At 56.5% G+C, this 27,543-nt stretch overlaps 1 protein-coding gene across 2 annotated transcripts; it reads left to right on the forward strand.

Annotated features, from left to right (window-relative positions):
- The first annotated feature begins 1,930 nt into the window (after positions 1-1,930).
- Positions 1,931-26,633, forward strand: CUNH10orf143 (chromosome unknown C10orf143 homolog). 2 transcript variants are annotated; one of them, XM_040991922.1, is made up of 4 exons: positions 1,931-2,229; positions 12,668-12,781; positions 12,871-12,933; positions 26,272-26,633. In XM_040991922.1, the coding sequence occupies exons 1-4, from the start codon at positions 2,161-2,163 to the stop codon at positions 26,299-26,301; spliced, it is 276 nt and encodes a 91-aa protein (XP_040847856.1). In that variant the 5' UTR covers positions 1,931-2,160; the 3' UTR covers positions 26,302-26,633. The 2 variants fall into 2 exon arrangements, with proteins under 2 accessions (XP_040847856.1, XP_040847855.1); XM_040991921.1 differs by lacking the exon at positions 1,931-2,229 and adding an exon at positions 2,801-2,864.
- Positions 26,634-27,543: the final 910 nt, after the last annotated feature.

Below are 27,543 nucleotides of genomic sequence, written 5' to 3' on the forward strand. Positions count from 1 at the left end.
GAGCTCACAACTCCACCTGGGTCTTGCATGGTTACAGGGGCCCAAGGACTCAAGCCACCTTCCCTGCTCCCCAAGGTGTCCGAGAGCGGAGTCGGATCGGGAGTGCCGCAGCCGGGACCTGAACTGTGCTCACACCGTGGGGGTGGTGCTCACATCCGGCAGCAAGAGGCCTACCCGCTGTGCCGCACTGCCCACCTTGCTTCTTGAACACATAATGGGGGGGGGTCAGTGTGCTTTTTAAAATTTTCTATTTTATCTTTACTGTTGTTTACATAATTGAAAGAGATGCACACCCACATGGGCCTCTGTTTAGGGTGGGGAGGATCAAGGTCGGAGGAAGGAAAGGCAGATTTACAGAGGAGACACAGGAAGATCTTCCATTGACTGGTTCACTCCCCAAATGGCCACAAAGGCCGGAGCTGAGCTGATCGCAAGCCAGAAGCTTCTTCTGGATCTCCCACGCGGGTGCAGGGTCCCAGGACTTGGATCATCCTCAACTGCATTCCCTGGCCACAAGCAGGAAGTGGGAAGTGGGGCCCGCGGGACACGAACCAGCGTCCATATGGGATCCTGGTACGAGTAAGGCAAGAACTTCAGCTACTAGGCTACCGTGCTGGCCCAGTTCTTTTTTTTTTTTCTCCTTCTCCTTTTTCTTTTCCCATGTCCTCTGGAGTAACAAACAAGAGGGCCGCTCATCTCCGTCCAACTACCTCAGCCCCGGGGGTGGGGTTCATGCTTTGATGCTGCCTCGGCGACCTCATGTGGGGGAGCACATTGCGAGGGTGTCACTGGAGCGGTCTCGGTAGTTCCGAGACCAGCAGGTTGTAGGAATGGCTGTTGGGAACGTGTCCCCAAGGCCTTTCCGGGGCCTGAGTCCTGGCTGCTCTGCCGCAGGTGCAGCTCCTGCTAAGATGCCCGGGAAGGCAGGGGAGCCCCAGGGGGCCAGGCCAGACAGAGCTCCTGCCCGTGGCTTCAGTCTGACCCAGGACTGGCTGCTGTGGCCATTGAGGGACTGAAGCGGTGGAAGGAATGACTGTTTAAAAATGTAAGTGTTAGGGCCTGGCCCCGTGGCCTAGCAGCTAAAGTTCTCACCTTGAACGCACCAGGATCCCATATGGGTGCCAGTTCTCATCCTGGCAGCTCCACTTCCCATCCAGCTCCCTGCTTGTGGCCTGGGAAAGCAGTCGAGGACAGCCCAAAGCTTTGGGACCCTGCACCCATGTGGGACACCCGGAAGAAGATCCTGGCTCCTGGCTTTGGATCGGCATAGCATTGGCCGTTGTGCTCACTTGGGGAGTGAATCATCAGACGGAAGATCTTCTCTGTCTCTCCTCCTCCCTGTATATCTGACTTTCAATAAGTAAATAAATCTTTTTTTAAAAATGTAAGTGTTAGCATGAAGAGAGAGCTTCAGGATCGGAGGGTGCCACCAGTTGAAGCTCTGACGATCTGAACTTTCTCACTCCCCCTGGAATTCTGGAGTGCGCCTGCGAACGAGCCCAGCACCATTACGGGGTAAACTCGGTGTGGGTATTCTGCAGAGGGCGCGTGCCAAAGTCTGGGGGAACACGGTGATTTTGGTGCAAAGCATTTAAATTGCATGTGGCTTTTTTGTTTTTGTCACACGCATTTTCCAGGAGCATTCCAGTAAACCTCCCCATCACACGCACGGACACCCCAGCAGAGTCCATTTGCCCGCACACGGGCTGCCCGGGGCCGCAGGCGACCTTGCCGTGGGCCCAGGCCGGCCGAGACAACAGGGCACAAGCAGGACACCCGCTGGACACCTGCTGAACAGAGGGGAGCAGCTGAGGACTACAACTCCCAGCGACCACCACGGGACAGCCTCGCCCGCCGTGATTGGCCCGCTGCTCCGTCTGTCCGTACTGCAGGGGCGCAGGGACCAATCCGGAGAAGGAGGAGGCGGGCCTTCTCCGGCCGCCGGCGGAACCCTGCCATGGATTCTCGCGCGGCTGCGCCGGGCTCCGTGAGCGGAGAAGGAAACATCGGCCAGCTGCGCACGAGTGTGACCTGGTCCCCAGAGGCTCCGCTCGCCACTGCTCCTGCCTGCGGCGCCTCGCCCCGCCCCGCTCTCCTCATTGGCTCTCATGGGTCACGTGCAGAGGGTTCCCGGAACGCGCCGACTCGCGCCGGTGTCGCATGGACGTCCTGGTGCCGGGCTTCTGGCGACGGCGGAAGCAGCAGGAGCCCCCAGCTCCGGGGGAGGCGGTGAGCCCCGGGGCCGCGGCGTGAGGAAGGCGATGATGGCCGATGGCGGGCGTCCCGGGCGGGGCCCTCACCGGACGGCGCTTCCCAGAGGGGCCACTGGCGCCGGCGGGCGGAGCTTCCGCCCTGCAGCGGGCGGGGCTTCTGACAGCAGAGGGCGGGGCCTGGAGCCTGCGGGCGGGGCTTACACAGAGGGGTGGCGGAGCTCGAGCCTGTGGCGCGGGGCTCTGTCCTCGGTGGGCGGAGCTCGAACCTGCGGGGGTGTGGCTCACATCGTGTGGTAGGCGGGCCTCTGTCCTCGGTGGGCGGAGCTCGAGCCTGTGGCGCGGGGCTCTGTCCTCGGTGGGCGGAACTCACACTGGTGGGGGCGGGGCTTCCACCGCGGTGGGCGGAGCTCAAGGCTAAGGGGCGGGGTTCTGTCCTAGGAGACCGGCCCAGCACCTGCCTTCCAGCTGGCAGAGTGACCCCTCTCTGCCGAGGGCTGTGTCCAGCTCTTCTCTGCTGCAGGCAGGGCATGGAGCTGTGGGTCCTCGGGGGCCCCGGGTTGCTTCCCTCGCTCTTTACCTGGGCGTCGACTTCCTCCTGCAGTGACCATCCAGAGTGGGCGCAGGCCCCCGGCTGCGGTGGAGTGTGAGGAGGTGGGCGTATCTGCCGAGGACAGAGTGGAGCGGGCAGCTGTGGCTTAGGGGTGTTGTGACCGAGTGCTCTTGCCGATGCCAAGGCCGTGACTTGCGCCCCTGGGGCTCCTCCTGCTGCCCATTCGCAGGGCCAGGGGGAGGGGCTCCTGTTGGCCAGGCCTGCGTGCTCTGGGAGACATCTTGTGGGGACGTAACAGCGCTGGTCACTGAATATTGGCTGTTCATGGGATGTGGGTTTCACAGTGACCCTACCCATGCAGTCACGGTGCCCAGAGAGGCTGATGCGCTGCCTTATGCACAGCTGGACAGTGGCCAAGTCTTAGCCCTGAGGAGCTGGCGCGTTAGCCGTTGGGCCACCCAGTTCCCTGTGTGGACGTGTGCAGTGACAACACTGGCTTCAAGGTGAGTCTTTGGGGCCAGGTGTGGTGCTGGGGGCTGCCAGGGACAGGGAGCCCTGAGTGCGTCCTCCTGGGCCAGCGTGGTGCTGGGGGCTGCCAGGGAGCCCTGAGTGCGTCCTCCTGGGCCAGGCATGGTGCTGAGGGCTGCCAGGGACAGGGAGCCCTGAGTGCGTCCTCCTGGGCCAGGCGTGGTGCTGGGGGCTGCCAGGGACAGGGAGCGCGGCCATTATTGGTCAGTGAGAATGGGGAGGGCTTGATGGAGGACACCTGGCTGATGGGTATCGCTGAAATTAAGTGCCAACTTGAGGTTGCAGCACTCCCCAACTCTTGTCACAGAGCTGTGAGTTGGACTCGCGTCGCCAGGGCGTGCATCGCCTGTTAATCTGGTAGAGTCCTTGTTGATAGGGTGTGTGTCCTTGATCTAATAGTCCAGATTGTACTCAATGAAGAGTCCAAGTTTTCTGTTTCTGCCTCTCTCTCCGTCCTGTCTCCCTCTCCCAGGCTCCCACGCGCACACAGGTGCACCTCAGAGTTACTTGGGAACTGCAGCTACTCTCCTGCTGCTGTCCTTGACCCTGCCGTGCTCTTCTTAGTGCCTGTGGTCAGCAGGTGTCGGACGCCACGGCAGCCTGGACCCCCTCCCCAACAGCAGCCTGGATCCCCCTCCCCGACAGCAGCCTGGGCCCCCTCCCCCATGGCTTAGCAGGCGGCCCTCGGGCAGAGGCAGCGATAGGCACTTCCTGGGATGCCGAGTGGCCTGGGCACTGTGGCTTTCCTTGCAGTGTCAGCTGGTGCAGGACCGGTGCAGCCGGCGTGCAGAGTGGTGTGTGTCTTCTGAGCACCTCGTGTGTCCTGAACTCTGTTCCAGGCCCTTGAGACATGTGGAGCATGACAAGGGTGAAGATCTCGCTCAGGTTTACCCTGTGGCTCCTGACTGGACCCTGTGTGTCACGCCAGCAGCTGCCTCCCCTGCCTGCCACACACTGCCCAGACCAGTGTCTGCCCAGAGCCCCTGCAGGTGCTTGTCCATGCAGCCTTCCACCCTTGCCGAGGCTCCTCCCCAGAGAGCCCAGCCAAGGGCACCAGGCGAAGTCTGGCGTGCGGCTCAGCATCCCTGTGCTGGCAGAAGTGGCTTATGCCCAGTGTCCCGCGATGGGCTGTGTGCTGCTGGTGAAGCCAAGGGACTGGGCCCAGGGAGGTCGGGCAGAGAGCCCACGTGAGGGCCAGCAAAGGGCAGGCTGGGGAAGTCAGCCCCAGCTCCCAGCGAGAGGCCGCGTCTCCTCTGGGTGCGGTTCTGCCAGACGATGGTTCTGCCGCCACCGAGCCCGGGTCTTCTCACCCGGTCCACGCAGACCCCCACTCCCGTTCTCACCTGGTCCATGCAGACCCCCACTCCCGTTCTCACCTGGTCCATGCAGACCCCCACTCCCGTTCTCACCTGGTCCATGCAGACCCCCACTCCCCTTCTCACCCGGTCCACGCAGACCCCCACTCCCCTTCTCACCCGGTCCACGCAGACCCCCACTCCCCTTCAGACATACACTTGCTTCCTGGGGCACTGGGGGCTGTCCTGGAGGAGCTCTGGGCACTGCAGCTGTGTGCGTGGCTCTTCCGTGCTGCCTGCTGTTGGTCAGTCCCTTTTGGAGAAATGTCTGTCGGATCCTTTGTACATCAACTGCTTGTTGTTTTATTATTGAGTTTCAAGGCTGCTTCATCCTGGACCCTTGGTTTGTGATTTGCAGCAAGTCTGGTGGTCGGCCCCCGTGTCCTGACAGCCTGGTGGTCTGTAGTGAGTCTGGTGGTCGGCCCCCGTGTCCTGACGGTCTGGTGGTCTGCAGTGAGTCTGGTGGTCAGCCCCCGTGTCCCGAGAGTCTGGTGGTCTGCAGTGAGTCTGGTGGTCAGCCCCCGTGTCCCGAGAGTCTGGTGGTCTGCAGTGAGTCTGGTGGTCGGCCCCCGTGTCCCGAGAGTCTGGTGGTCTGCAGTGAGTCTGGTGGTCAGCCCCCGTGTCCCGAGAGCCTGGTGGTTTGGCTCTTCCTCTGGAGCAGTGTTTGGTTTGCGTCCATCTCTGAAGATGGTGTGGGGGCTCAGCTGCCTTCTAGTGTGGGCCCTGTTCTGTGTCCCTGTTAACTACCTTAGCACCCTTAATGAAAATCAGTCCCCAGTAAAGGGAGGCCTTTGCCCAGACTAACTTCCAGCCCTTACGTTAGTACCACTCTGTCCTGCTTATTGTTGCTTTGAAGTAAACGATGAAATATGCAGATAGAAGTCTTTCAACTTTGAGTTGGTTTTTTTTTTTTCATATTGTTGTACCGTTCTGGGTCCCCTGAATTGCTAATCTTAGGATGAGCTTGTCAGTTTCTGTGCAGAAACCGCTGGGGGGCGTGTCCTGAGTGCTGCCAGGAGGGTGGATGCGCAGTGTCCCTTAGCAATATTGAGTGCTAATCCATGAGCATGGGATGCCTTTCCGCTTCTCATTGATCTCCTCTGTTGTCGACCTCGCTCATTTCCACCCTCAGCTTTATTGCCCCCTGTTTACCCTGGGCTCAATGGCTTTGTCTTTTTTCTAATTTCTTGGGTGACAGCTGAGGTCACTGGTGTGACACCTTTCATCTTTTCCACTCTAGACGCATATTGTTCTGCGTTTTGTCTAAATGCTACTTTTGTAGACATTTCACTATCTTTTTAAAGGATCAGTTTTATTTATCTGAAAGAGTGACAGAAAGGGGCAGAGACACACACTGTTTGCTCTCGGCCTGGGCTTGAGCCAGGACAAAGCGCGGTGGCAGGCTGGGCGTCCGTCACGTGGTAGTGGGCTGGATGTCACGTGGTGGCAGGCTGGGCGTCACGTGGTAGTGGGCTGGACGTCACGTGGTGGCAGGCTGGGCGTCACGTGGTAGTGGGCTGGGTGTCACGTGGTGGCGGACTGGGCGTCACGTGGTGGTGGGCTGGTGGCAGGCTGGGCATCACGTGGTAGTGGGCTGGGCATCACATGGTGGCAGGCTGGGTGTCACATGGTAGTGGGCTGGGTGTCACATGGTGGCGGACTGGGTGTCACGTGGTGGTGGGCTGGTGGCAGGCTGGGCGTCACGTGGTGGCATGCTGGGCGTTCGTCACGTGGTAGTGGGCTGGACGTCACGTGGTGGCAGGCTGGGCGTCACGTGGTAGTGGGCTGGGTGTCACATGGTGGTGGACTGGGCGTCACGTGGTGGTGGGCTGGTGGCAGGCTGGGCGTCCGTCACGTGGTAGTGGGCTGGACGTCACATGGTGGCAGGCTGGGTGTCACGTGGTAGTGGGCTGGGCGTCATGTGGTGGCAGGCTGGTGGTGGGCTGGGGTGTCACGTGGTGGCAGGCTGGGTGTCATGTGGTGGTGGACTGGGCGTCACGTGGTGGTGGGCTGGTGGCAGGCTGGGCGTCACATGGTGGCAGGCTGGGCATCACGTGGTAGTGGGCTGGGCATCATGTGGTGGCAGGCTGGGTGTCATGTGGTGGCGGACTGGGCGTCACGTGGTGGTGGTCCATTCTGGACCCCTCCAGATGTGGAGCCAGTAACAGGTGGGCTTTAGATCCGTCACGTGTGTTCATCCGCTCTGCGGGTGAGGGACGTTTGGTCAGCGGTCACAAATCCTTAGTAAACAAGCATTTGCACGTCTTGGTGTGAACACGTGTTTTAATTTCCGGTGAGGTTGTATCTGAAAATGCACTTGGCGGCTGTGCTGTGTCCAGGGGACCCTCCCACCCCCCACAAAGCAGCCACACCACTTGGCCTTCCCAGCCGACTGGCCAGCTTCCCCATGCCTCACGCCTCACCAGCACTCGCTCTTGTCCGTGTGCTTGCTATGGGCCTGGAGTGGGAAGGAGGAAGCAGCGCATTCCAGGCCTGCTGGTGCTGCAGCTGCTCGGGGTGCTGACTGCCTCTGACGGACCTCTGCTGGCTAATCACCATTCCAACCCTCTGCCCATTTCAACATTATGCTGTCTTCTTTGTCAGCTGAGAGCTTTTAATATATTCTTTTTTTTAAAAAAAAAAATAATTTTGTTTTTATTGGAAAGTCAGATGCACAGAGAGGAGAGACAGAGAGGAAGATCTTCCATCCATTGACTCACTCCCCAAGCAGGCCACAATGGCCAGAGCTGAGCTGATCTGAAGCCAGGAACCCAGAGCCTCTTCTGGGTCTCCCATGCAGGTGCAGGGTCCCAAGGCTGTGGGCCGTCCTCGACTGCTTTTCCAGGCCACAAGCTGGATGGAGAGCAGGGCTGCCGGGATTAGAACCGGTGACTGTATGGGATCCTGGGGCATGCAAGATGAGGACTTTAGCCGCCAGGCCACTGCGCCAATCCTTAATATATTGTTGATTCGAATCCTTCATCAAAGTTGTGCTAATGTAAATGTTTGCTTAAAGAATGTGGCTTGTTCGTTTTCTTTGTGTTATTTGACGCCTAAAGGATGTGAAAATTCATGAAACCCTATTCCAGTTTGTTTCTTTCACGGGTCGCACTGGAATCCTGTCGGAGAAATCTTTACTGTCCCCAAGTTCCTCCCTGTGACCTCACAGCTAGGTCTGTAGTCCATGCTAAGTTCATTTTCGATGTGATGTGTCTGTAACTGCTTTTTAGGGTCTGTAATTTAATCAGGAGATGAGTTAGCTGACAGTGTGTCAACCAGCAAGCCTGAAGCTAGTGCTCCCAGGTCGGCCGTGTGCGGGTCCTACTTTCTGTGCGCCGCCCGTGGCTCCCCGTGGAAGGGAGCCGACCTCGTCCCCCTGGTCAGCTGACTGCATGCTCGCTGGTTTTTGTATGAAATCTGTCTTGTGGATTTACCTTGGATTACATCGCTGAGTTCTAATGATTTATACTGGCATTACAGTTTATAGCATATATGAGTGTATGTGGGCATATATGTATATCACAAATTGTGGAAAATTGAATTAAAAGATAAGCACTTCGGTGGGATTTTGGAATCTGCACGCATTTTCCTTTGAGCTTTTTGGGGACTCCTGGTGCTCCGCTGGCATTGGTGTCCCGTGCAAAGAGGCCGGTGTTCAGACCGAGCCCGTGCTGGGCTGTGCTGGCCAGGAGTGCAGCATTCTGAGGACTGGCCTCTCTGTCGTTCTTCCCGCTCTGCCGGGACAGGAGACTGGGCTGCTGGCGGTGGGGCTCCCACTCAGCCCTGGCAGCCATGGAGCTGGCCCGGCTGTATCCCGGGAGCCTCTGCGAGCACCCTCCGTCTGGTCTACGTGGACTTTTCCTTGCTTGGAAGCCAATCTTGATGTGCCCCAGACGCCTGGCTTGTAAGCCCACGTGGGACCCTCACCTCCTGGCACCGGTGACCGAGCCCCTGTCTGCACCGCCTGTGGCCTTGCTTCTCTGAGGCCACAGCGCCTACAGACCGCGCTGTTCTCAGTGCGTCTCGGGCCGGAGCAGTGAAGTGCTGGCTCAGTCTTCAGTCACGGTCCAGTACAGCACTGGATGCACATTCAGGACTTTAGTTTTGCTTGTTCGGGGCAGCTGTCCTGTTAGCATGGTGGTAAGTCTTTTGCCTCTTAGGAAGGTTGTGAGCAGAGAGAAGAGGACGAGCTGGCCAGAGCGAAGGGCCTCTGCAGCGGCCCGGGCCAGCCCAGGACGTCAGCACCACCTGTGGTCAGCTCGCACGGTCCGCGGCAAAGAACAGGAAGTGTGAATAATGGATCCACTAGGTGCACAAGCCTGCGTTCCCCCAGGGGAGCCAGCCCCCACGCTCTGGTGTGAGGGCGCAGCGCCCCTGTCCTGCCTGAGTCGCTTCGAGCAGAGGTGCCCAGCACTCTGGGTGACCACGACTGCTGACCCTGCCACCAGCTGTCGGTGGACGGAGAAGTGCTGAGCATGCAGGACTGCAAGGGTTTCTACTTTTCATTTGGAAAATGTAGGTTCCATCCCTCGTCCTCCATGTCTCTGCCGCCTGTGCAAGAGCAAGCAGTGACGTCACTGATGTCCCTGGGGGCCTGGAGCACGCGGGACATGATGGGAGTGTGTCGTATCTCCTGTCTTGCCCTTTGTCCCAGATTATTGAAAGCAAACTAGTTTCAACACATCAACTCTTTTGCAGAATAGAAATTGAGCAAATCCTGAATAGCCACAAATCTAGGGCCTTGGTCTCACTGAGTCCAGAATTCCCCCTGAGGTCAGAGAGGACAGCATTGTTGCAGAAGCCCTGGGGGTGGGCAGTGTGGCTACTGTCCGTGGGCATAAGGAGGACAGGATGGTGAGGCAGGTGGAACTGTGTCCACAGGAAGCTGGCAGTTAAAGCAAGCAGAGACAGGGAGGGGGACAGTGATGGCTTACCAGCCCCCGTAGTGGGCGCCTCAGGATGGCTTACCCAGGGCCTGGAGTGGGTACCTTGCGATGGCTTACCCAGCCCCCGTAGTAGGTGCCTCATGATGACTTACCCAGCCCCTGTAGTGGGCGCCTCACAGTGGCTTACCCACGGCCTAGAGTGGGCACCTTGGTTCATCTGCACAAGCTGTGGGGGAGGGGAGCTGCCGTGGAGCCTGGGCAGAGGGTTGGCAGCCATGGACACGGTGAGCCAGTCACACGTGCAGATTCTGCTCTGCCCCGGTAATGATGTGCAGTGCGAATGGCTAGACTCCGGAGAAGTATGTCCAGGGGAGAAAAAACAGGAACAGCACCTCCCAAATGGAATTGTGGGAGTGGGGATGTCTGGAGAGGAGGCCTCGGGTACCTGAGAGGAGCTGGTGAGGGAGCAGGCAGTCAGCAGCCTGCAGTGTGCTTTAATCAGCACTTGTGAAAGCCTGGGGTGAACACAGCTGGAGTCCCAGAGGTGATCTTTTTCTTTCTTTTCTGCTTGGAATTTGAGAGAGGGAAATCCACTGGTTTGCTTCCCAGATGCCTGTAATAGTCAGGACCGTGCCAGGCTGAGGCCTGGAGCTCACATGGAGCCAGCCATGTGCCAGCCTAGAGCTCACATGGAGCCAGCAATGTGCCAAGCCAACACCCGGAGCTCGTATGGAGCCAGGACCATGCCAGGCTGACGCCAGAACTCACATGGAGCCCAGGACTGTGCCAGACCAACACCCGGAGCTTGCATGGAGCCAGGACCGTGCCAGGCCAACACCCAGAGCTTGCATGGAGCCAGGACCGTGCCAGGCCAACACCCAGAGCTCACATGGAGCCAGACCATGCCAGGCTGACGCCCGGAGCTCACATGGAGCCAGGACTGTGCCAGGCCGATACCCAGAGCTCGCATGGAGCCAGGACTGTGCCAGGCTGACGCCCGGAGCTCACATGGAGCCAGGACTGCAGCCCTGGGGCCAGCACTGGCTGCCTCCGTGGTGTGTGTTAGCAGGGAGCTTGGAGAGCAGCAGAGCCAGCCCTGGAGCCATGCACTCTGCCACGGAGTGGCAGTGCCCTAAGCAGCATGGTGGCTCCTGTGCCCGTGCCTGCCTCTCTTGTTTGAATGTCTCTCCATTCTGAGGGAGTTTGAGATGTACAGACAGGTGGCGTAGCGCAGCGTTCGCTCGCTAAGTGCGTCTGCTGTCCTTATGCCTCAGAGCCGACGACCTTGGCTTTGTCACCTGAGGCGCCTTCCTGAACTTTTTTTAAAAGATTTATTTTTATTATTTTTTTATTGGAAAGGCGGATATACAGAGAGGAGAGACAGAGAGGATCTTCCGTCTGATGATTCACTCCCTAAGTGAGCGCAACGGCCGATGCTATGCCAATCCGAAGCCAGGAGCCTCTTCCGGGTCTCCCACGCGGGTGCAGGGTCCCAAAGCTTTGGGCTGTCCTTGATTGTGACTGCTTTCCTGGGCCACAGGCAGGGAGCTGGAAGGGAAGTGGGGCCGCCGGGATAGAACCGGTGCCCATATGGGATCCCGGGCGTGCAAGGCGAGGACCTTAACCACTTGCGCCACTGCGCCAGGCCCCCTTCTGAACTTTAAAATCACTGTTCTTTATAATTAATGTACATGTTTAGAAATGTGCTTTATTTATTTGAAAGGCAGAATTACAAAGGAGGAGGGGCCAGGCCGAATCCAGAGCCCGGAGCTCCAGCTGACTGGCACGTGGCCCACGGGGGCCAGGCACGTGGACTGTCCTGCACTGGGTCCCGAGCACGTTAGGCCTGGAGCTCCACGCTGCTGGCGTGGCTCAGCTCGGAGGTTAGAGGAAGTCACTCCTGTCCGCTGCAGGGACTGAGGCAGTTCTTTGTAACTAGGTCTTTTTGTGGTTAGCTTCCTAAGCTACTTGGTTTCTTCTTGTGTGGTGTGGGATAGGGTCCCAGTATTCATTGGCCCCCAGTGGCCTGCCAGCTGCCCCTGCACCGTTCAGTAACGTGGGCTGCCACACTTCCGTAACGCTCGGGTTTGTGTCTGCACGTGGAATTCCGAGCTCCTGGCTTGCTGGCTAAGCGGGAGTGCTGTCCCATGCAGGACTGTGTCTCGTGTCAGGGAGCTGCGATGTTCCAGGGTTTTCTGGGTAATTCTTGCACACTAGTTTTTCCATGAGAGCCATGGGTCTCCTGTGTGGGTGCAGGAGTGCCAGGACGTGGGCCAGCTTCCACTGCCTTCCCAGGCACATTGGCGGGGAGCTGGGTCAGGAGGGGAGCGGCTGGGACTTGAGCAAGGGCCATATGGGATGCAGGTGGTGGCCGGCTCACTGTGTGGCAGAGCCGGCCTGGACACAAGGCTTTGAGCCCCTGGGACGGAATCCTTTTTCCCTCTGAGGGTTTTGAGGAACCCATAATTGTCTTTTTCTGTTCATGTGGAAGCAAGTACCGATGTTGATTTTCAATGTTGATTGTAGGTATGTGCTGTGTGTAACTTGAAAGAAATACAAGGAATTTGCTTTTTCAGGGCCAGTAAAAATTCTTTGTATGTGAAGCGTTCGTGTTGCCTTAGTCTATGTGACTGCCGTATGCAGGGGTGCTGTGCACGGGGCGCCCAGATGACTGCCGTGTGCGGGGGCGCCCACCCAGATGACTGCCTTGTGCGGGAGCACCCGCCCAGATGACTGCCTTGTGCGGGGGCACCCACCCAGATGACTGCCGTGTGCGGGAGCGCCCACCCAGATGACTGCCGTGTGCGGGGGTGCCGTGTGCGGGGGCGCCCGCCCAGATGACTGCCGCGTGCGGGGGCGCCGTGTGCGGGGGGGTGCCCGCCCGGCTCTGCCTGGGCTTTGTGCTTTCAGTCAGTGACTGGCCATGAGGGTTTCAGCCAACACTGTTCTAAAGGACTGTGTTAGATGTGGAAACCTAAGCACGGATCAGCCAGGGCCGGACACAAGGAGGCGAGGTGTGGGTGCTGGCTGCCTGGTGAGAGATGGGGTTAGAGGGGTCGGCGTCCTCAGCTCAGCTGCCCCTAAGGCGAACTCAGCGTTTTAGGGGCCATCTAAGTGACATGTTGTCTGTTTCAGAAACGGACATGCAGGCGGCCGGAAGCCTGTGTGCCCGAGCGTGGCTACCTCCAGGTGGGCGCATTGCGCAGCCCCGCGGACCCTGTGGACACTCCCGCGCCCGCCCCCGCAGCGGTAAGTGCCCGCCAGCCCCGCATCAGCTGGGGGCCGGTTGTTCCCAAGCTGGCGCCCTGACCGGTCTGCATCTGTGCTTTGTCGGCCAGGGCCCCCCGAGCGGCGGCAGGAGCTGCGTCCAGCTTTGCCGGAGATGTATCGCTGGGGAGTCGGTAAGTGTGCTGGCCCTCTTGCTGAGGCCTGAAAGATGGACTTCTTCCTAAATATTAGATCCATAAAACAGAGTTAATAAAAACCGCAATTACATTTCTACGGCAAGAAGAACGTAAATAAGAGGGTGAGGATTGATTCCAGCTTTTCCCAGCGTTCTGTCGCGCGCGGACTGGCTGGGTGCCGGATCTGGCAGTGGTGCCGTGGGCGGGCATCTTGGAGGAAGCGCTCACCTGCCCGCTCAGCCAAGCGGGACCCACCTGGTGGCTTTTCCCTTGTCTGTTTAAGCTTCTTTGCACGCCTCCGTAAACTGCGGCAATCCCGTCTTTGAGGCGGAAGCCCGGGTTCAAGGCCAGGATTCAAGGGGAGGGGCTCCTCTGTTGGGCAGGAATCACACGGCACACATTAGCATAATAATACCTTTGTTATTAATGTTGAACTTTCTGTAAGAACAAGTTAATGTGCTTTTGATAACCTCTATAATTCTTGGGTATTTTTTTCAAGTTTGGAATCTTAATATTGCAATAAAACAGAATTATATTTAAATTCCACATGGAAGGCAGGAGTGTGTGTGTGTGTGTGTGTGTGTGTGTGTGTGTGTGTGTGCGCGCGCCTGTGTTCCTCGGATTGCCCGTGAAGATCTTCAGGGAAACGTATTCCTGTGTTTGATAAGCACATGATTGAGTCAATAAACCACAGAGCCTGGCTTGACGCGCTGCCGCTCGGAAACCAGACCCCATTGGCGGTGTGCAGCCAGAGGAGCCGACTGTGCTAAACAAATTAGGGACAAAGTTTTGTGTCAGGCTGGCTCCGTGAATTTATACTTTGCTGCTTTTGATATTCTTCCTTCAGAGAAATTTCTACAAGTTATGTTTGCATTCAGTGGTGTAATTCCTAGTAATGGTAAAATTCAGTTATCCTGAAATCACTTTTAGTATCTTTTGGTTGATTCATATGGTTGCCAAATGTTTCTTTAGAATGCAATGAGCAATGCTTTGAGCACAGTGGCCCCTGCTGACATTGTAGCGTAGTGGATTGGGACACCGCCTGCGATGCCAGCATTCTACATGGGCACCGATTTGATTCTCACATGCTTCATTTCCAACTCAATGAAATGCCCCAGGGACGGCCTGGAAAATGGTCCACGTGCTTGGGTCCCCGCAGCCACGTGGGAGACCCACCTGGAGTTCCAGGCTCCTGGCTTGGGCCTGTCGCAGCCACTTACACATGAAGCAGCAGTGGAAGATCTCTGTAACTCTGCCTTCCAGATAGCTAGATAGCTACACAGGCAGTTTAATTCCCGTGGCGACCTGTGCCCTGTGGTAGGTCCATGTCCTGTGGCGGCCCATGTCCTGTGTCGGATCTGTGTCCCGTGGCGGGCCCATATCTCGTGGTGGGCCTGTGTCCTATGGTGGCCCGTGTCCTGTGGCAGGCCCATGTCCTGTGGTGGGCCTGTGTCCTGTGGTGGCCTGTGTCCCGTGGTGGGTCCGTGTCTGTGGCAGTCCGTCTCCCGTGGTGGGCCTGTGTCCTGTGGCGGCCTGTGTCCTGTGGCGATCCGTGTCCCGTGGCGGGCCCGTGTCCTGTGGCGGCCCGTGTCCATGATCTTGCCAGGTCCCCACCTGCTCACACAGGTGGGAAGGCGGCGAGGACTCCCGGAGCTGCTGCCTCTGATTGGGCCGCCTTGGCTCATGGTGTGTTTGAACAACAGTACCTGCTGGATTAGGGCTCCCCTCCTTCCTAATCCCCAAGCTTGCCGCTGTTAGGTTTCGTAGGAAATGAATCTATGAACAGAAAACCTACATTGATATGTAAACATCATTTTTTTTTTGGCTAATGCTCAATATTCTTTTCATCTAAATTTCAGAAACTGACTTTAAAAAATCAGTTTCCTTTTATTTGTAGTTATTCTCAATAAAGTTTCACCCAGGCTTGGGTGTTTTAATATTTACACCACTGTTTCTGAAAGTCTTATGTAAATATAGATTGAAATGTGAATTTGAAGAGTCACACCTCTTGATATTTGAACAGACTCTAGCTGCATATATCTTCTTCTAAGAATATGGCTGGTTTCTCTCCTAAGCTTTAAAATAATATGACACTATTTTTGTATTCTAAAACATGAAAAGGTTCCATGTTAAATAAAGAGCAAATAGTCCTTTTAGAGACGTGCGATCCCAGGGCGGAGCGCTTGGCAGGAAGCACCACTGCGCAGCAATTCCAAACTCCAGAAGACTTTATTACAGCGGGGCCCCATTCATGGGGCTGGCCTGTTTACACACCCGTGGTGCCCGCAGGTGACGCAGGGGCTTCCCGGGACCAGGGAGAGGCACAGCCCATGCCCGTGGTGCCCGCAGGTGACGCAGGGGCTTCCCGGGACCAGGGAGAGGCACAGGCCACGCCCGTGGTGCCCACACGTGACGTGGGGACCTTCCAGGACCAGGGAGAGGCACAGCCCACGCCCGTTGTGCCCACACGTGACGTGGGGGCCTTCCAGGACCAGGGAGAGGCACAGCCCACGCCCGTGGTGCCCGCAGATGACAGGGGGGCTTCCCGGGACCAGGGAGAGGCACAGGCTGTTGCCCTCATAGTTTGTGTGGGTTTCCTACAAGAAACTGGCGCTTGGCTCTCTGCACGCTTGGTGTTCTCCCGGACAGGCACCCTTGCATTCTGCACTCCAGCGTGTCTGCGGCCTGGAGAGGCGCCCTACCCAGCTCATCCCTCTGCTTGCTCTGCTGCCTTGGTGCTGCCGGCGCTGCCCAGCAGAAGGCTGCTGCTCTCCTTCCAAACCTGTGCTTTGCCAAACTTGTGTCACAGGCTGCCTCCTCAGGCCTCTTCAGGCTTGTGTCCCCAGCTGGCATTCAGGCCTGTGGCTCCTGGGCACTCACTGGTGCAGTTTCATCCACTAAAGACTGGTGTCCACACTTGGGCCATGGTGCACATTACACCAAGCTACGCCAAGCTGCCCAGATGGCCCGTGGTAATGGAAGTGCTGGGTGGGGCCTGGCGTGGGGTGTTGTGTCTGCCTGGCCAGGGCCAGGTGCCTGGAGCTTGGCTGCGTGTACTGTCCGTGCTGTGCACCCAGGAGCACTCCCCAGCACCGCTCCTTTCCCAGGTCAGCTGGGCTTGCCTGCTTGGCACTGGGGCCACGTGGCAGCCAAGGGCAACAGGAGGCTCAGGCTGAGCTTTGGAAATTCTGGCTAATCAAGGGGAATCTGATGAGGCTGCCCAGGATTACGCAGCCTTCAAAAGAAGAGGCGTGGAGGGGAGGGGCCTTGGAATACATAAGCAATGCAGAGAGGGCTTAGGAGGGTTCTCGGAGCGGCAAGGGATGTCTCAGCAAAGGACCGGCCCCTGCTGCTCACCCCTGCCCATGTCATGCCCTGAGCTGTGCAGGGGACGTCTCCTAGGCTAGCGTTTCTCTTGGGCTGCTGGCTTGTGCCTTGCCTTGAGGAGGGTGCAGGCAGGACTCCAGAGCTGGGCGAACAGCTGGGCTGGGCCTGGGGAAAAGCCAGGGCCTCCCTCCATCTTTCTCTGCTAGGGCTCCCACAGAGCAGGCCGCGGGCAGCCTCAGCCCTCAAAGGATGGCACCAGCTCCCGGCCTCTCCCTGGCCTTTGTGGCCTTGGGTTTGTTTCACAACAGGTGTGGGGAAATGCTGGGCAAATTCCTCCTTCTGGAACACCTGGGCTGGGTGTGAGGGCTCTGGGTGACTCATCTCGCAAATGGACAAGTCCCCTGGGATAGAAGCAGTTGTCTGTCAAACCAGGCCCTGAGGACCTTGCCACCCACCCTCAGGGCTTGGGGCTTCAGGCCAGGGAGCTTGATGTGCAGGTGCCAACAGCCAGTCCCAGCTGTGTGCCCCTCAGGCAGTGCTGCGATCGGCTGCCGTGCCTGGTGCTCCTCGACCTCCTGTTCCCTGGGCTGGGTGGGGGCTGGGTGGGCCTCACCCCTCCGACGGGCCGTGTAGTGCAACTTGAAGTCCTCCCGCTCAGTCCTTTTACCCCGCGTTGGTCGTGTGTGCCAGCTTGTGCACCAGCATGTCAAGCTTGGCCACTTCATTTGCTGACAGGCACAGGGACAGTCTGTGTCATAAAGATGTAGTTCCTCACCTGAAAGGCAGAGTTGCAGAGAGAGGGAGGAGAGATCGAGCTTCCACCTGCTGCTTTGTTCCTCGTATGGCCACAGCTACCAGGCCTGGCCAGGTCAGGGCAGGAGTCAGGAGCTTCTTCCAGGTCTCCCACATGGGCAGGAGGGGGCCAAGCACTCGACTAGCCTCCAGTGCTTTTCCAGGGACGTTACCAGGGAGCTGGCTTGGAAGTAGAGCAATTGGAACACAAATTGGCAGCCTTATGGGATGCTAGCATCACAGAAGTGGCCACAAGAGTGCAATCTTAATAAGCCTGAGCATTCTTACTAATGTGTATGTGGCCATGTGTGTGTTTATGCACATGCAAGCATGTGTGGACATGGTGCATAACTGTGCACACATGTGTGGTTTGTACCTGCATGGATCTGGTGTGAGTGCAAGCACAGGTGTGTCTTGCATATTCTGCACATCGTTGTGGTGTGTGTGTGGTGTGTGATGTACATGTGTTGTGGTCTGTAGGTTCTGTACACATGGGGTCTGTGCTGTGTGCAATGTGGTATGTATGTGTTGTGTCCACATGTGATGTGTATGTGTTCTGTGTGGTATGTATGTGCCATACATTGTACCATGTATGTCTTGCATGTAGTATGTATGTGTCATGCGCCCACGTGCAGTGTGTATTGTTCTGTGTGGTATGTACGTGCTATGCATGTGTGGCGTGTATGTGTTGCATGTAGTGTTATGTGGTGTGCACGTGTGGTGTATGTGTTGTGCACACATGTGATATGTATGTGTTATCTGTGGTGTATGTCGTGTGTGCTGTGTGCACATATGATGCATGTGCTCTGGTATGTATGTGTCATGCATGTGCGACGTGTGTTGCATGTGGTGTGTATGTGCCACATGTCCACATGTGGTGTGCGCCCATGTGTGATATGTTTGTGTTGTATTGTGGTCCTGTGGTGCACATATGTGATGTGTGTTATGTGCGGTGTGCATATGTTGTGTGCAAGCATGTGCTGCATGCATGTATGTGGTGTGTATTTGTGTGCACACATGTGATATGTATGTGTTGCGTGCGGTGTGTATGTGTTGTATGTGTGCTGGGTGTATTGTGTACACATATGTGGCGAGTTAGTGTTGTATGTGCAACGTGGGCTTGGGATGGAGAGCGCAGGAAGGCAGTGTGTCCCAGACCTGCTGTGCTGTGTCTTGCCTGGAGGGCAGGCCGAGACCGAGCCAGGGCTCTGGTTCTGAGTGGTTGACCTCCAGGTGGGCGGCTGCCACGCAATCAGTGTGTGCTCCGTGGTGTGCTCTAAGTTACCAACAATAACTTAATAAGCTACGGTTGAAGCTTGCAGGGAAATGTGCCCTTGCTGGTAGTTGGCGCAAGTGCAAGGGTCCCAGCCAGGGCAGAGGCCTGCAAGAGGAAGGAGCGTTCCCGCACAGCTAGGAAGGGCCACGTGCGAGTTGGAGAGCTTGCTGTTTGCGCCATTTCAGCAACAGCATGTGCCCGTCAGCCCAGAGAGTGGAGATCCGAGTCCTGGGGGGCCCGTGGGAACTCCACAGTACTTCCATAAGGACCAGCTGGGCTCCACACCTCTTCCTCAGGCTCCTTGGGGATCCTGGGGTTGCTCGACTTAGTCCCCCATTTCACATATGAGCAAAATGAAGTTCTTAGAGATGGGTGCTGGGTGCCATGGTCGGTGGGCAGCTCCTCACCTTGTCAGGCCAGCCTGACTCCACCTGGTGGTGCAACCATGCTTTTCTGCAGCCCTGTCCGAGAAAAGTGGCAGTAACAGAGTGGGTCTGTCTACACTTTGTTCCCAAAGAGAGAGGCTGGTCAAAGTGTGCAAACTACAGGTCCTCGGAGCGCCCCGGCAGGGGCACGGGCCACACCCAGCCCCCGAGCACAGCTGCTCGCACTCTGAAGGTCTGACCTGGAAGGGCACAGGCTGGGGGCTCCTTTCCAAAGGACTCGGTGTGTTGATGAGGTCATGTCCAGTTCCGAGGGAGCTGAGGGTCTCTGTCAAGTCATGAGAGAGGAGGAAATGCAGCATCAGGCTTGAAGTCGGCCGGGCTCAGAGATGCTGTTCCTGCGTCCAGGGGCCGGTCCAGGGTCGGAGGCCGGGCTTGTCCAGGGAAGGTGCCAGGTACCTGCCTCAGTGCGGCACTGGACCCTCGCTTTCCGAAGATTTTGCCCTGCAGGAGACCAAAATTAAAATATGCTAAGCTAGATGTGAGTTCAGCCTAGCAGAATTCAAACCCTCAAATAAAGATTAAAGTCCTGAAGGTCTGATGAATCTTAAGAGGGGATTGAAAATGGGCTCCAAGTTTACCCAATAGCCAGACATTGGAGTGTCTCAGGTCCCAGATGGAGGCAAGCGGGGTGACGCTGCAGCAGTGCTGCCCCCTGCCAAGGATGGGGTCTGAACAAGCGCACCACTTAGGGGCAACCAGGACACACAAGAACCTGATGTGTACCCTGAAGAACTTAAAATAATTTTTAAAAGAATCAGGAAGAAATGGAGCAATAATAATAATGAAGGCAAAGTGAAACAAAGCAGAGAAAGACGCTGAAGGGGAGGACGCTCATTGAAATGTTAGAGTAGCGGCCGGATCAGACACGGTTAGAGGTGGGATTAGGGAATCGGGGTCTAACCTGGGGAAATGCTGGGAGGCTCCCAGGAGGGAAGAGAAGGCAGGGCGGTCGGGGAGGCTCAGAGACGCGCTGGGAGGATGGAAGGGAGGTGTTTAGCGGGTGCTGGAGAGGAGCAAATGGAAGAACTCGGCTGGGGGTGCTAGGTCAGCGTTGGCAAACGGCCAAGCCGAGGTCACCTGTCGGCAGCTGGGTCACGTCGGGAAGCCGGGGTCATTGGACCATGATGAACAGCCGACCGTGAACACGTGGCTGCTTGAGGGTGGGGCAGCCTGGTTGAGAGCAGTTACTCTAGCCTGTGCTGGACGGTTGGCTAGCCACCGCGGGGAAAAGCAAGCGTGCTCCGCGCCTCCTGAGAAACACCACCGGGGGGCGGGGCAAGAGTCCAGCTGTCCCCAAACGAAAACCTCACAGTCTTCAGTAGGAAACACATTTTAAGATACGCTGCGAATGAAAATCCTTGCGTCCCTGTGTGCCGTGGCAGGGCCACGGCACCAAGCTCGGCAGACCCTCGTGTCCCAGAGAACGCCCACCGAGGCCGCAGTGAGTCAGCGCCCACAGCAGCGGCGGCTCTGAGGCAAAGGCCAGGCTGGAAGATGGGCAGTACTGACGAGGACGGAAGGAAAGGGGCCCGGGGCCCCCGGGGCGCAGCTGCCGTGTGACGGAGCGTGTCCCCCACGGCCGGGTGGGGCAGTGCCCGAGGGAGAGCAGGCCCTGTGGAGAGAGACCTGCACGCCCGTGGAGTGGACGTGCCCCGGCTGCCGCCCACCTGTCCACAGAGGAGCACTCTCCCGCCGTCAAAGGAGGAATTCTTGTCCTTTGCAGCGATGTGGGAGTGACCGGAGGGCCAGTGCGGACAGCTGCCCTGCGCCGGCCAGGGCTGACCTCACAGACGCTGGTGTCACGGTGACCGAGCCCGGGAGGGCAGGGCACAGGCTGAGGCGCGAAAGGCTGACCGAGTCACGTGAGCCCCGGGATTTTATTGCGCGGAGTGGCAACCTCAGATAACAGCAAAGTACAATGCAGTTCTCTCTCTTTCTGATGAAAGAAATGACATTCTCACCATGAAGAAATGTTAAGTGTTTGAGGAGAGAATATACAGCCCTGCTTGGAGCGTTCTCGTGCATAGAAACATCATATGGTACCCCACAAATATGTGTGACTTTTATGAGCCAGTTAAATAAAACAAATAGAAAAAAAAGAGAAGAGGCTGCGAGCGGGGTGTGCTTGTATTTGCAGTGGACAGAAGAGGCACCCCTTGAGCAGTGAATGGACAAGGCACAGGAACTGGAGGTTCAGAGAGGACAGCCAGCGGGGTGACTAGATGCTCGCCTCACAGTCAGAGCCTGTAGCCCCGATCAGCAAAACCAAGAATGCACGGGGAGCTAGCCAGCGAGGCATGAGGCTGCAGCATGGCTCCCCGTGTGTGGAGCTCGGAGAGCAGGTGCCTGGGAAAGTGACCTGGAGGCAGGCTGTGACCCCACGTGTCGCTGCTCAGGGCGTCCAGGAAGGGTGGGCAGACGAGCTGTGGTGACAGCGTTTGCACTGGGAAAGCCAGGAGCATTCTGAGTGTTCCTCAGCGGGAGGGAGGGTCACAGTCTGCTCGTTCCGTGAAACACTGTGCTTGCTGGTGAGGAATGGATGAATAAAACGCTGCAAAGGAAGATCATACAGTGATGCCATTTAAATGTAAATTTTTTAGAAAGATTTTGTTTGAAAGGCAGTTAGAGATTTTCTATCCATTGGTTCACCCCCTAAATGGCCACAATGACCAGAGCTGAGCCAGGCTGAAGCCAGGAGCTTCATGGGGTCTTCCACACGGACGCAGGGCCCCGAGTACCCGGGCCATTAGCAGGAAGTAGAGCAGCTGAGGTTTCAGCGGGGCCCCCTGGAATGCCAGCGCTGCAGGTGGCGGGCGACCCACCACAGTGCTGGCCCCGGGGACGGCGCCTTACTGACACATGTCTATAAAAGGATAAAGGTACTGGTGAGAGAATGGCGGATGTCAAGCCGTACGAGGAAGAGCAGCCTGTGGAAGTGGCTGTGGAAGGGTTTGCAAGCCCGTGTCATCCTGGTGTCTGTGCTTCACCCTTACCTACCTAAAGAACCGCGGCGTATCTGATACGACTGGGGAGCTGCCAGAGGGAAGCAGTGGTTATCCGCAAAGGAGCAGTGGGCAGCACGCAGTGGGCTGCTCATCCGTAGCAGGACAGCCCCGAGGCCGTGGAGTGAGCCTTCGGAAGAGGCTGAGCTGGCCCCTTCAGGGGACCCCACACCCCAACCCCACCTCGTGCTGAATCCAGAAGATAGGACGTGAGCAAACCAGTAGCCATAAGAGAAGTGGGACACTTACCATCTCGGGTGTCTTTTGGGTTCCAGACTCACAACTGTGGGTCGTGTGACATCAGAAAGCTGATCGAAGCAGCAGAACGCAGTGGTCACGTCGGTGGAGACGGCCTGAGTGGACAGAGGCGTCATTCGTGCTGAGATCTAAATGGGAGCACTGGCCAGTGTTGGAGAGAAAAAGCCCGGCATGTGCTCTGTGACCGCTCGGGCCACTCGGGCCAGAAAATGAGTTTGGGCACACATTGTTATTTCCAGAGAACAGAATTCTCTCCAAAGAGTGCCCGAGAACCCTGTGTGTAAGCTGGCAGCACTGATGTCTGTAAGGCCACCGAGTGCAGGGTGAGCCTGCAGGAACAGGCGGGCTGTCCACACCAGGAGCAGGAAGCGCCGGTCACCGCTGTCCGTACCCGCTGAGATGCATCAGTACCGGCCACCTTTGGGTTCATCGCCCTGTCGTCTCCCTGGGGCGGTGGGGAGTGACTGCTGCTGCTGCTGTTGCTGTGTTCTTCCCTGCGGCTGGTTTGATTTCTCTATCATTTTTTGAAGGGTGATTTTGTTGAATATTGGCCTTTTGTTGAATCTCTTTCCCTCTAGTGCTTTGATTATATCATCTCATTATATCTAGATTTCCATGATTTCTGATGAAAAATCACCTGATAATGTTAAGTTCCATTTGCTTCTCTTGTTTAGCAAAACAATATTGGAATCACGTTTTACTAAAAATGGTCAGCATAGCATGTTGCTTTTTGGGGTCAGGTTTGAAGCCTAGGCAGACAGGAAGCCAAGGATCTGGGGTGTAAGCTCCTGCCTGGTCTCAGGTCAGTCACCTGGCACCTGGCTGTCCTTGTCAGATGCACTGTGGCTGGTGTGTGTCACTGTGGAGCCCCGGGCTGTAGGACGCCGCCCTGGTACAGCTCAGGGCCAGCAGCAGCTCTTCCTGCACAACTGGGCTGGACTTTCTGCTCTGAGAGGCAGTGACAGGCTAGAACATTCCAGAAAAGGGATTTAGGTGGCAGGAGCATTGGGGTACGGGTGGAAATGAGCAGCACCACAAGTTACCAGGTCTGAGGGTCCTGATTGCGTTATTGATGGGCTCCATCTGTCTTGTCCCAATGTCTTTTATTTTTTAAAGATTTATTTCATTTTCTTGAAAAGGCAGATTTACAGAGAGAAGGAGAGACAGAAAGATCTTCCATCCACTGGCTCACTCCCCAGTGCCTACAACAGCCAAGCTGAGTCAGTCTGAATCCAGGAGCCAGTTCTGGGTCCGCCACATAGGTACAGGGTCCCAAGGCTTCGGGCCGTCCCCCACTGTGTTCCCAGGCCACGAGCAGGAAGCTGGATGGACTCGAACCTATGCATTGATGTGAGATACCAGCCTCACAGGAAGTGACTTAACCTGCTGCTCAGTGTCCCAAACCTTACCCCGTTCTGCCTCTAGCAGAGCTGTGAAGCGTGCCCCCTTCTAGAGCCAAGCCAGCGTGGGCCTCTCAGCATGCCCCCTCCTCGGGGGCATGCTGGCCTCATGCCCCTCCCGCCTCACAGGGTCCTCTGGCTTCCCTGATGACTTGCACGCCTTCTGGGCCGCTCGGTGTGGGTTTGCGTGCCTCTCCCCGGCTCCCACAGCACCTTGTTCTCAGCACCTGAAGGAGGCCTGGGCATGAAGCTCCAGGGCTCAGGGCCGCACCACCCTCCTGCAGGCAGGCCCACCTATGCTCCTTGCGGTCCTAGCTAGCAGGAAGGCCGAGCCTGTCTCTGTCCACCGGCCAGGCAGCCGCACTACCTGTGCCATTTACACTGGCCAGATGTGCCAGGTACTGCTGGATGCAGATGTGACTGTTCATGGCATCTGGCCACCTGTCAGTCATCCTCAACACGATGTTCTCCCAGGCGCTTTAGTGGGAAAGAGAGGTGAGAGATTGTCCCAGGAGAGCAGAGCAGAGCTTCCTACACTTTGTTAGGTTCCTGACCATCCCTGTGGCTCCAGGGAGGAGCTAATCCAGGCACTTATACTGAATCACGGTTTGGCATTTATGCTGAATCATGGTTTAGTATTGAGACATCATTTAAGAAATTGTTTTTGGGTCCGGCATGATGGCCCTGCACGGCTAAATCCTCATCTTGACGTGCTGGGATCTCATGTGGGCTCCAGTTCATGTCCTGGCTGCTCCACTTCGCATCCAGCTCCCTGCTTGTGGCCTGGGAAAGCAGCAGAGGACGGCCCAAAGTCTTGGGACGCTGCACCTGCATGGGAGACCTGGAAAAGGCTCCTGGTTCGTGGCTTCAGATCGGATCAGCTCCAGCTGTCACAGCCAGTTGGGGAGTGAACCAGCAGATGGAAGGCCTTCTTTCTGTCTCCTCTCTGTAAATCTGCCTTTCCAAAAAGTAATTAATTAATTAATGTTATAAGAAAAATTTTTTTCAAACAGCAGAGAGATATTCAGCCTGGTGGTGGAGATGCCGATGCCGGGTCAGTTTCTGGGCTCCGTTCTTGATTCCAGCAAATGCAGAGCTGGAAGGCTGTGCTGAGGCTCAGAAACAGGGGTTCCTTTCATGGGGCACCTGGACTGAGTCAAGGGCCTGGCTTTGGCCTTGCCTCAGCCTTGGCTGTTGGGAGCATCTGGAGAGTAAACCAGGGCTTGGGTAGTTCTTTAGGGACAAGCATTATTAGCAAGCTCCAAAATGATATTTCCATTCTCTTTACCCTGGTCACACTGCAGGAGAGAAAGACAGCAGTAAGATCTGTGACTGTATCAGATACCATCACACATGCTCAGACAGCCGAATCATGGGAGACCATCACACATGCTCAGACAGTGGAGTCATGGGAGACCATCACATGTGCTCAGACAGCCGAGTCATGGGAGACCATCACACGTGCTCAGACAGCCGAGTCATGGGGGGACCATCACACATGCTCAGACAGCCGAGTCATGAGGAGACCATCACACATGCTCAGACAGCCGAGTCATGGGGGGAGACCATCACACATGCTCAGACAGCCGAGTCATGGGAGACCATCACACATGCTCAGACAGCCGAGTCATGGGGGGAGACCATCACACATGCTCAGACAGCCAAGTCATGGGGGGAGACCATCACACATGCTCAGACAGCCGAGTCATGGGGGGAGACCATCACACATGCTCAGACAGCCGAGTCATGGGGGGAGACCATCACACATGCTCAGACAGCCGAGTCATGGGGAGACCATCACACATGGTCAGACAGCCGAGTCATGGGGGGAGACCATCACACATGCTCAGACAGCTGACATGGGGAGACCATCACACATGCTCAGACAGCCGAGTCATGGGAGACCATCACACATGCTCAGACAGCCGAGTCATGGGGAGACCATCACACATGGTCAGACAGCCGAGTCATGGGGGGAGACCATCACATGTGCTCAGACAGCTGACATGGGGAGACCATCACACATGCTCAGACAGCCGAGTCATGGGAGACCATCACACATGCTCAGACAGCCGAGTCATGGGGAGACCATCACACATGGTCAGACAGCCGAGTCATGGGGGGAGACCATCACACATGCTCAGACAGCCGAGTCATGGGAGACCATCACACATGCTCAGACAGCCGAGTCATGGGGGGAGACCATCACACATGCTCAGACAGCCGAGTCATGGGAGACCATCACACATGCTCAGACAGCTGACATGGGGGGAGACCATCACACATGCTCAGACAGCCGAGTCATGAGGAGACCATCACACATGCTCAGACAGCCGAGTCATGGGAGACCATCACACATGCTCAGACAGCTGACATGGGGAGACCATCACACATGCTCAGACAGCTGACATGGGGAGACCATCACACATGCTCAGACAGCTGACATGGGGAGACCATCACACATGCTCAGACAGCTGACATGGGGAGACCATCACACATGCTCAGACAGCTGACATGGGGGGAGACCATCACACATGCTCAGACAGCCGAGTCATGGGAGAGAGAAGCCATTATCAAGTATAGGAGTGCTGAGGATGAAAATCCACAGGAATCAGAATTCCTCGCATCTCAGTTCTCTTTAAATTCATATTTTCCATGCACTCTGGACTTATCCTCTGATACTCTGAATATCAGCATATTTATAATATACATTCGGTTCAGATGTCCACACAGAGCTTGCATTGTTAGAGCACTCAGTGTTGCAGTGCTTTGGGGTGAGTGTGACTTGGCCAGAGTAAACCAGTTGGCATACTTATGCTCTTTCCTTCTCACAGGGCCATCTGACGCACACCCAGAAGCCCTGAAGACACTGCCCGCTGGGAAAGGGTACTTCCTGTGCTTAGAGCGTGTCCGACGGCGAGGGCAGCCCTCTGACCCCGTCCTCTGACCCCTGCCCTCTGACCCCGCCTCACAGTGGAGCTTCTGGGTGGCTGTGCTCCTGGGAGCTGCCTGCATCTGTCCTCTCTGGGAAGGAGACCAAGTGCTTTAGTTACAGGTTAAAAAAACCCTGTTTGGCTGATCTAGTGGCTCCTGGACGTGCCCACAGGTGCCCTGCTTGGATGCTTTTCACTGGTGGATGTGTCCAGGACTGCTGGCATCCTATTTTTAATTAAAGGAATTATTTTTCTATTTTAAATGCTCTGTCATTTTGAAATGAATCTAACAAATGCTAGGACCCAGTCTGCTCTGGGATTCTCCAACCCGGATTACCAGAGTCACGGCCCTGCTTGTCCTGGTCTCTCTGGGGGCAGGTGTTAGTGCGTGTCCACATCGCACACTGGGTACTGGGCTCTGGTTTTTGACTGCAGCAGGGCCGTGCTCATGGTCACCCTTGGGGGCGGCAGGTGGCCACCAGGGAAAGGCCTGCACTGAGGCCCTGCCTCCTGGCTACAGTCTGGCCTGTCCCTGGCAGCTGTCTGCTTCCGTCTCTCAGATAAGGAGGCAGAAACTAAATTCACGCGCAGTTTGCTTTCAGATCTGCTTTAAAACATCAGGGCCTGGCATGGTAGTGGCTGAAGTTCTCGCCTTGCACACCCAGGAATCCCGTATAGGCACTGGTTCTAATCCTGGCAGCCCCGATTCCTGTCCAGCTCCCTGCCTGTGTCCTGGAAAAGCAGTTGAGGATGGTCCAAAGCCTTGGGACCCTGCACCTGCGTGGAAGAACCAGACGAGGCTACGGGCTTCTGGGTCAAATTGGTGCAGTTCTGGCTATTGTGGCAGTTTGGGGCGTAAATCATTAAACCGAAGATCTTCTGCTCTGTCTCTCCTTCCTGTATATCTGACTTTCTAACAAAAGTAAATCTTTAAAAAAAAAAATTCAAAGATTTATACCTGACTTCCTATTCATTTAGGGAAAACTTTTTTAATAAATAAAAAATGAAAATCAAATTGACTTACTATGCCATCATTTAAACGCAGCTCATGTTACCATGCTAATGTGTATCCTGGCAGATATTACTACACGCAAACATATGTGTGTTACCAGCAAGCACATGTTTCCTGCAGACAAAGCTAGTGGTGTAGCATGTCCATGTGGTTCCGTAGCT

The sequence above is a fragment of the Ochotona curzoniae genome, unplaced genomic scaffold (assembly GCF_017591425.1).
Source record: "Ochotona curzoniae isolate NIBS_2020 unplaced genomic scaffold, NIBS_Ocur_1.0 contig_66, whole genome shotgun sequence".
In the NCBI taxonomy this organism is placed as follows: domain Eukaryota; kingdom Metazoa; phylum Chordata; class Mammalia; order Lagomorpha; family Ochotonidae; genus Ochotona; species Ochotona curzoniae.

Coding starts and splice junctions, on each gene's coding strand:
- CUNH10orf143 (XM_040991921.1), top strand. CDS start 12,676: ATGCAGGCGGCCGGAAGCCTGTGTGCCCGAGCGTGGCTACCTCCAGGT. Junction 12,782..12,870: donor CCGCGCCCGCCCCCGCAGCG/GTAAGTGCCCGC, acceptor TTTGTCGGCCAG/GGCCCCCCGAGCGGCGGCAG. Junction 12,934..26,271: donor GATGTATCGCTGGGGAGTCG/GTAAGTGTGCTG, acceptor TCCTTCTCACAG/GGCCATCTGACGCACACCCA.